Raw genomic sequence first — 9782 nt, forward strand, 5'->3', positions numbered from 1 at the left:
CCTTCTATTCTACACCCCTCTGACCCTTGGGGCAAATTTACTAAGCGTCAAAAATTCGCCAGCGACGGCTTCGCAGGCAGCGCAACACTTCACCAGACGACAATTCGGACAGACAACATGCGAAGTTGCGTCCAGGGTGCCAAACACTGGCAAAGTTGCACTAGCGGCAAGCAGAGCGAAGTTGCGATAGCGGTGGCTAATTTGCATTTGGCAGGAAGTTAAATTTCAATGGACGTATATGTTGCAGCAAATACATTACATTACACAAGCCCAGGGAAGCTTAATAAAAGAAAATAGAGTTGTTATATTGCGCTACACATGAGCCCCGTGTATGGTTTATGTGCCATATGTTAGGAAATGTAGGGGGGAAGCCGGTTATCCCAAAAAAAATTTACGCTCTTTTGTAGCCTATCACCCTGAAAAAAAGAAAAGTGTTTTTTTGGGAAAAATTTTCAACTAAAGTTTGAGGAAGTCCTATCTCCTCTATTGCACTTCGCCTGGTCTGAGGTGGCGAAGACAAGTCTGGCACAAGAGGTAACGTTCATTAAAATCCGCATCTTAGTGAATTTGCACAGTTACGTCCCAGAACGCCTGGCGATTGAGTGTGAATGAGTGCCAGTGCCAGTCTCTTTTGCTAGGAAAGTTACGTCTGCGTACATTAGTAAATCGGCCCATCCCCCTATATAACAGCCCTACCCCACTATATAACAGCCCTATTCCCCTATATAACAGCCCTACACCATTATATAAAAGCCCTATCCCCTATATAACAGCCCTACCCCACTATGTAACAGTCCTAACACATTATATAACTGCCCGTCATACTATATAGCAGCCCTATTACACACAGTGGTTTGTTGTTCTCAGTGAAATTTTAGAATTCCAGGCATTCCATGTACTTCCACTCATATGTGTGTGCACACTGTCATTATTCCACCATTTTATGTTAAACCATAACTAAAATATCAACTTAGCCTGGAGAAGTATTATGGCAATTTTGAAACATTTTACATTGTGTAAAGTGAAAATTCAAAGGTGTAGTGACGATTTAAAGGCAACACTGAGTTTATTTTAAATACAGAGATTTAATTCGGCATGATTAGAAAAAAATCTCCACAGTGGAAGGTATCATCTTTATCATCATCATTTCCTACAGGCTGATAATCTCATTGCTTTCATGTGTTATATTGGAGAAGACATTTGAATTGATGTTTGCAAATACAGAAATTCTTAAAGTGATTTGTTTTTAAGCATATTACAATCCCATGAATGCAGCCTGCAGAGAAAACACATTTAATGAAGCATGCACATTGCACAATGCACACTGGCATGCCGGCTTGTTGCTACCTGTCTTTTGATCAGATAAACAGTACTGCGTGAGTATTCAAACAAGCCCTGGGTGTGCCCACCACAGTTTTTTGACTTGATTTCGACTTTTAGACATAACAAGGGCTAATGACATCCAGGGCTGATTCTGTGGATAAACGAAGGCCAAGAATCAGCCCCTCCACTGGCATCAGCCTTCTCCTGTGACTGCAGTGTGTCAGCCCAACATTGGATGCAATGTACAAGTTTCTGTATATTCAAGTCTGTCTATTTCTGCACTGCCAAAATCAGCTCTCCTGCAATTGAGACTCTATTTCCCACTTCTTCAAAGGTCTGTAGGACCTATTCTTGTTCTGCTACATTGTTCTAATAGTCAGAACTAGTCAATGTATAATGGAGAGTTCCTGGCTAAACCAATTTCCATTATCAGGCTAAATTATATGTTTGGGCTTGTGTCTTCTTCAAAAGTTGAAGGACTGTGACTCAAGCAACCACCACAGTTGCTAGTGTGAACATTCTCTGAGGCTTCATATGGTATCCGAAGTCTCTAGTGTAAACAAGCCATTTATCACTGCTGCTCCCTATATGTCACCTGTGCAAAACCAGCCTAAGGCTTGTTTCTTTAACTCCAGCACAAAACATTGTTTTACATATAATCCCAGGTTGTGCATATCCTTAAAATGTGTTTTTCACTTTTTAGGCATTTGTTTCTCTTAAAGGGGTTGTTCGCCTTTGAGTTAACTTGAGAGAGTGAGATTCTGAGACAATTTGCAATTGGTTTTCATTTTGTATTATTTGTGGTTTTTGAGTTATTTAGCTTTTCATTCAGCAGCTCTTCAATTTGCATTACAAACAATCTGGTAGCTAGGGTCCAAATTACTCTAGCAACCATGCATGATTTGAATAAGAGACGGGAATATGAATAGGACCTTACTAGAAAGATGAGCAATAAAAAACAGCAGTAATAATACGCGTGTAGCCTTACAAAGCATTTGCTTTTAGATGGGGTCAGCGATGCCCATCTGAAAGCTGGGAAGAGTCAGAAGAAAAAGGCAAATAATTATAAAACTGTAAAAAATAAATAATGAAAAGCCAATGGAAAGGTTGCTTACAATTGGCCATTCTATTACATACTAAAAGTTTATTTCATGGTTTAAATCCCTGTTAAAATATATCTAATAACAACAATAACAATATAATATTATAATAATATAATACACAAAAGCCATGAATATCCTGTAAATTATATCCTTATCAACGGTGAGTTCTGATGTCATCAGTTATAAACGGTGAGTTCTGATGTCATTTCTGTCACATGACTCACTGAAATTTGTGTATTATAATAAATAAAGTACCCCCAGTTGCAAAATATGAGGATATTAGAAGTTACCTCGGAGTTCCATGACCTGTTATATGGTCATGAAACTCCTCGGTAACTTATAATATCCTTATATTTTACAAGAGGGGGTACTTTATTCACTATATATTTGATACAGGTGGCAATTGTACTCAATTGGAAAACAGAAAATAAACACACCTATCTTGATCATTTTTACTGTGTATTTAGTATTACCTGCTGAAATTCTTTCCTCTTCCTTACATTGGATTGTTTGAATTATCAATACATAAAGGATCTAATGCAACAGAACGCTTCCCTGAAAACATATTGCCTTGAGTGGTGCCAGGGTACAGCAGCGCATTATGTCACCGATTATTCACTGTGTGGCCATTGCATTATTGCCCCACTGATATCTGCAGGCCTACACAATGCAGCATATGGCTGTGAAGTCACAACATCTGACAGTACTGGTCTCCTTCGGAACAAACAATGAATTATCCCATTCATGATGGCTTCAGTGACAGAAATGTTTCCTTTGGCCCCCATTCTCTGTGTGAGATTCTATGTTTTTATGTGCCATATGTCCATTCAGAGCCACTACATAGACTTGTAGCTGTGATGGACTATATCTCCCAGCATCCTCAGTGACATGAGTTAAAGCTGAATATTTTTTGGAGCTGTCTTACGTGGGTGTTGTGCATTAACATATCACTGGCAAAGGAAGGAGACTGGAGTTCTGCTGCCCAGCACATTCCGGGCACAGTCTATATTACGCTGTGTCATTAACAATTTACATCCATTGAGGGTACAAGCTACACCTCCTTACAGTTTTTTTCCTGCCACTATAGCTCATTAAGCAAACTCCACAAGGACACATCCATAATGTATAAAGAAACACGGAAACACCGCTCAGAGCGGCTCCTTCTGACCTTGAAGCAAATCTGTGCAGATCAAAGTAATTGGGCAAACTGTAACCATCTCATGAAGTGATCCTGTATACAGCGGTGGATATTCCATTAACTGTGCCTTGACAAAGTTTAGATTATGGGTACCAAGATGACAAGTCATCTGCATGCCACAGACATTATGGGAAGCATTTTTTTTTTTTTTTTTGCAGTGATGTCGGATAAAGCCATACCACTTGGATTAATAGGGCAACATAAATTATATGACAGCAAAAAGGAGACATCAATCAGTGGAGGAAAAATGACAAAAAATATCCTGGCCCTTTAGTACTCATACACAAATTGCTCTCTATACAACCAGAAACATCATGACACTTGTTTAAAAATGTTCATTGGTGACATGGCATGTGCCGGGTATTTCAGACACCAGCATAAACAGCATATTGCAAGTAAAAAGGGGGGCACATATATACATATTTAAGGTGTTAAGAAGGACTCGAGGAATCTCATTCAATCGCTTGTTTTGTTTCCTATTCAGCCAGGCAGACTCTGCTCTGGTTTCCCAAGCATGAAAACTTTCCTGTTGACAATGACAATCCTTAGTGCAGCTAAATAGTCATGCAGCAAAGGAGTTAAAGGGTTTGTTCACCTTCCAAACACTTTTTTTTTTTTCAGTTCAATTATTTTCAGATTGTTCACCAAAAATAAAGACTTTTTTTTCCAATTACTTTACATCTTTTATTTTTTTATTTTCCCAAAATCTAAGTTGAATGTTTAATGTTCCTGTGTTTGAGTCTGGCAGCTCAGTAATTCAGGTGCAGAATCTAAACTGTTACAATTTTGCAACATTGAGTTGATACTAGTGATGGGCGAATTTCTCCCGTTAAATTTGCGAAAGTGCAAAATTGATAATCGCTTCAATTTTGACTCCGGCGTTAGTCCATGGGCGTCCGAATAGTGTTGACGCGTTTTTGACGTGAGCGACTTTTCTGGCGTGAGTCCAGCGCCGCAAATTCCCACCTGCCGAATTTGTTCGCCCATCACTAGTTGATACTTTTCTCAGCGGCATCTCTGGAGTATTAGCAACTACTGTATCAGTTCTAACTGCTGCCTTTAATGAAACTCAGGGATTCTGCTCAGCAGGGACAAAGATAGGAAATGTATCAACAAAATGTATCAATTTAGAATAGTTACAGAGCCAATAAACCAATAACTATAAAACTATAAAAAATAAATAATGAAAACCAATTGAAAAGTTGTTTGAATTGGATGTTCTATAAACTAATAAAAGTTACCTTAAAGGTGAACCACCCTTTAAGGATGGTGGCAGATGTGGCTACTGAGCCAGCAACAAACTGCCTCTTCTTCAGGTGACTAATCCCCCCTAAATGCCTTCCCGCCGGCTAGAATGTAAATCACCGGCGGGATGGCACTCAGAACATTTTTTTCCCAAAATCACCAGAAGTTGCCAGGCTAAACTGATCTAGTGATGTCAAAACAGCCTCTGTAACATTGTCGAACTACCAGCGATTTCTTTTTATTTGTAAACGCTTCCAGCTATGTATATAGTGGCCAGAATATCCCAAACGATATTGATACATTTTATTGGAGACAAAACACGACTATTGAGTTTATTTAAATATATTAAAAATATATTAAAATATATTTTTTAGCAGATTTAAGGTATGGAGATCTAATATACAAAAATATGCTTTATCTGAGAAAACCCAGGTCTCGAGCATTCTTTATAACAGGCTCGGTACCTGTATCGATGAAACATGGCACATGATTAATTTGTTGAGCTACAGTTTGTTTCAGAATCTGTCTGCAGATTTTCCTCTGCATGGAAAGGTCCTTCATAAAGTAAGATCCAATAAGCCCAACAAAAACAAAAAGCTGTATTAGATCAAATAAGCAATTATGTCATTGTGTTTTTGGATGGAAAAACTATGGAAACAAAAAAAGGGGTAGATAGATACAGTAAAAACTTCACCAGAAAACACCAGAAATTTCCCATTAAAGTTTTGCGTTTCAGGACAAAGCACCTTTAGAATAACTGTCCTCAACAACACGTTCCTGCCTTTCTGTCATTATCAACACCACTGATGCAAACCTCAGTACTCCCATGTCTGGCTGAGGATTCTGGGAACTGTAACAGGCTCCCAGGTGCTGATATAGAGCTGCAATGTAATTTTTCTTACCGCACACCCAATCTCACTGATCCTGCAGAGGTGGTGCGTTCTTCCGTCGACCCGGCAAGGTCCCCTAGCAACGTGAATGTTGATAAAAGGATCCTGATGAAACGTTGATGGTGTGGTGAATAAACAAATAAAGTGAAGGGGTGACCCCCCACTGCAAAAGAAAGAAGTGTGTGCGGATCCTTTTATCAACATTCACGCTGATATAGAGCTGCCAATGTAGCCCCTTCACACCAAGTTGGCAATTTATTCGCCGGTGTAAAGGCTTTCCCAATAGTTTGCCCATCGGGGGCTTAAAATGAGCAAACTATTTATCAGGATGGTCATCAGATCATCTCCTGATGGGTCAACTTAGGCCTCTCTATGATCCTATCGTTGGCAGTGGGATTTGTCCGATTTGGCTCAATGCCGGGTTGCCAAATCAGGCAAATATCAGTGTGTCTGGCAACTACAGACTACATTGCCAGTGAATTTGTAATACTGACCCAGGTCTTGGTTGGTATTTTACTGGCTAAGCTGGTAAAATACTACCAAGCCTACTGGCAACCTTGCCATTTAATACCAGTTTAACTGTACGCTCTAGCTGAATATTCACAAAAAGACTGTAACGTGGGCCAGAAGGTTCCCTACAATCTGAGGCAAGAGAATTGACATGTGACAGGACACAAACATTAGCCAGTCACACACTAATACAGGCTTAACCTACTGAGCATGTAACCCTCTTAAAGGGGAGATTATTAGCTGGGCATTTGCTACTGCCTGGCCTCTCCCATAACAATCACTATATTATAACAGCAATGAAATACTTCATTCATTGTTAAAAAAATAGTACCAAACTGATTAAATAAAAAAGTGAAGAATTGAGTGCCCCGTGCATTGCTGAACATGGGGTGTGACATGGATGTGAAGGCCTCGTCCAGATATATGGCACAGTATCATCACAAACTCTCAATAAAATCAAATGAACAAATGGAAAGCCAGAGGCAGTGGGAGAGCAGACGTTCCAAGGAAAATGCGCCAGCCTGAGGTAATGACACATTGCCAGTAACACTGGAGATACAGAATAACATTCATAAAAAAGGAGGATGTACTCAATTCTCACATTACAGCACTTTAACAAAAGGGAGAGATAGAATGTGCATATTGGTGCCCAAATTACCTGTTTGAGAGACTAGTTCTTCCCTGCCTCGTTCTTTCTCTTTATATATACATACATATACTATATATATATAGAGAGAGAGAGCGTAGCAGGAAAAATACTTGTTCTATTGCCCTTTATTCCCTTTAGTATACCATTACACAGCACAGAAAAAAAAGCCATACATTAAAGTGCATGCATCACGACTGGGCCCATGTGCCTGTCAGTTAAACTGGCGCCTTAAATGGGAGGCTCCTGCTGCACAGATGCACTGCTCTTATTCATAGAACGCAAAGCGTGAGTGCAATGGGACGTACAGCTGGTGAGATCATAGGGCCCGCTGCAATACAAGCAATGCCATGAACAGAACTTTCTCTTGCAATTATTGCATGGCAGCAGTACAGCCAATAGCACACACCCAGAGGAAATAAGCTATCTATCTAGCTGTCTGTCTGTCTATCTATCTATCTTTTTATCTATCAATCTATCTATTCGTCCATCATATATCTATCTATATATCATCCATCTAATCTATCTATCTATCATCTATCTATCTATCTATCTATCTATCTATCTATCTATCTATCTATCTATCTATCTTTCTATATAGCATCTATCTATCTATCTATCTATCTATCTATCTATCTATCTATCTATCTATCAATCATCTATCTATCTATCTATCTATCTATCTATCTATCTATCTATCATCTATCTATCTCTCTATCTCTCTATCTCTCTATCTATCTATCTATCTATCTATCTATCTCTCTATCTATCTATCTAATCCATCATCTATCTATCATCAATCTATCTAGCTATCTATCATCTATCTATCATCTATCTATCTATCTATCTATCTATCTATCTATCTATCTATCTATCTATCTATCTAATCCATCATCTATCTATCATCAATCTATCTATCATCTATCTATCTATCTATCTATCTATCTATCTATCTATCTATCTATCTATCTATCTATCTATCTATCTATCTATCATCTATATATCTTTCATTTCTATCCTACTGTTTTGTTGCTGGATGTAGTTGACCTTTGCTTCCAATGGTTGCACACATATGTTAGTGACTGGATCTCTTCAGCCTCAACCCTAAACTCTGGGATTTGCTGGCAGAGGGGTTTCTGGGAGTTGTAGTTTATTAACAGATGAAATCCAAGCAAGTAACGCCCCACACTAAAATGTATGAAAGGTCCTTTGAGGGATGGGTATTAGCTAACCTACACACTGTTGCTGAACTACAGATCCCAGAATCCCTGGCTATAGGCTGGTATCATGCATAGCAACAGTCTTATATCGCCCCCCCCCCCCCACACCGCCTTTGCCATTGACCCTTGAGGCGAAAACATTAAGCCCAAACCACTTTGCTGTAGGCTGGGGGGGGGGGGTGAGGTGTACAGAGAGTCGGGACAGTAGTGCAGGTACTTACAGCTGGTGTTCATGGTGCCGGCAGCCTTAGCAGAGAAGTGAGTGGCCGGTGTGATGCCGAGTCCCGCCGGTGTGTTTGTCCCCGATATAATTGTCTTACAAGCAGCGGCTCCGTGAGGCTCCCATCCCAGTAACAGCCATTCCCAAGCGACACGACGGTGAGCTCCTCAGCTGTCCCAGGCGCACATCCAGCTAGGGGCAGGGGCTGCAGGTGGCACCGGTGCTGGATAAAAGGTGGTGCTATAGGGATAGAGTGGCACAGAGCAGGTAATGGGGGAAGGGGACAGCAATAGAACAAAGGGAGGTGAGAAGACAAGGAGTGTTCTGCCGAGCTGTAGGGAGCTAACAATGCTGGGCAGGGCAGCAGCAACCTCCAGGGGCACAAGCGAAGCCAGTCAGTCAGTGGCAGCAAGCAGTCAGTGGCACCGCTAGTGTAAGAGAAGCACTCTGAGCTGACAGTCAGTCTAACTGCCAGCAGCAGCAGCAGCACAGGGGGGTGTGGACTAGGAAGGGATGGGGGAGGAATCCAGACGCACAGATTGTCAGGACTGCTGCTGACTGCTCCCTCTCTGCTCACGCTCCGACACTCATCCCGGGCACCGGCGGCTTGTTTTGTGCTGCTACTGCCAATCTGTCTGGGAAGCTGCCACATCATCCTCCCGAGGCAAGGCTCGCTGCAAATGGCCAGTCCATGGGTTGCCATGGCACAATGACAGATTTTGCTGCCACCAACACCACCCAATTGCCCCACATAGGGCTGCACATGGCAGGGTACTTTTATAGGAATGAAATGAAAAAGAAATGTTAAACCTGTTTTTTTAATATCATGTTGGAATGTGTTATAGTGAGATGTGGCCCTGCCATTTGTTTTAAATAACAGGGAAAGTCTCTGATGGCCACTAAGTGCCACTACAGACCTGTGAATGTGTTGCTGAGGGGCTCCTGGGCATCATATCACTCCCTGATGAGGCATCCCTATATATCATGATGATATCAAAATGGCTAACACTATCATTTGTTAGAATATGGTGTGTAAGGAAATAGCCTCCATCATTTTAGTGATTTTCTTTTTATCTTTTTGATGCCCGTGTACTTATTTTACCAGCAACTGTCAGTCCGGACACTGTTTACTGCCCATGAACAAATGTGATTCAGAATAGTAATGACATCATCATTAGTTAATTAATAACACAATTCAACTAGATTGGGTGGGGTGCCTGGGCTGTGAGCTGACAGTTGTCAGTGAGCCACCCTGATTTAACTCTCTGTAACCCTTTCACTGTTGGTAACTTCTCAGTCACCTGCGCCCTGTAAAATTAACCCCTGCTATAACAGACAGCACCAACATTTATCATAGGCAATCATTTGTGTATGGGCAGAATTCTGGGTTGTCAGGTGTAAAGCTTTATTATTTTGCCCTACAAGTC

At 40.8% G+C, this 9782-nt stretch overlaps 1 protein-coding gene across 9 annotated transcripts in view; it reads right to left on the reverse strand.

The window, feature by feature from the left end:
• ablim3.L (actin binding LIM protein family member 3 L homeolog) overlaps window positions 1–8818 on the reverse strand; it is a 125547-nt gene extending 116729 nt beyond the window's left edge. For all 9 annotated transcript variants that reach the window (XM_018252155.2, XM_041586201.1, XM_041586200.1 and 6 more), the window contains exon 1: window positions 8357–8818. In XM_018252155.2, coding sequence (XP_018107644.1) covers window positions 8357–8369 — 13 coding nt within the window. In that variant the 5' untranslated portion in view covers window positions 8370–8818. The remainder of the gene's footprint in view (window positions 1–8356) is intronic.
• Between the last annotated feature and the right edge of the window lie 964 nt (window positions 8819–9782).

The sequence above is a fragment of the Xenopus laevis genome, chromosome 3L (genome assembly GCF_017654675.1).
Source record: "Xenopus laevis strain J_2021 chromosome 3L, Xenopus_laevis_v10.1, whole genome shotgun sequence".
NCBI classification, from domain to species: Eukaryota; Metazoa; Chordata; class Amphibia; order Anura; family Pipidae; genus Xenopus; species Xenopus laevis.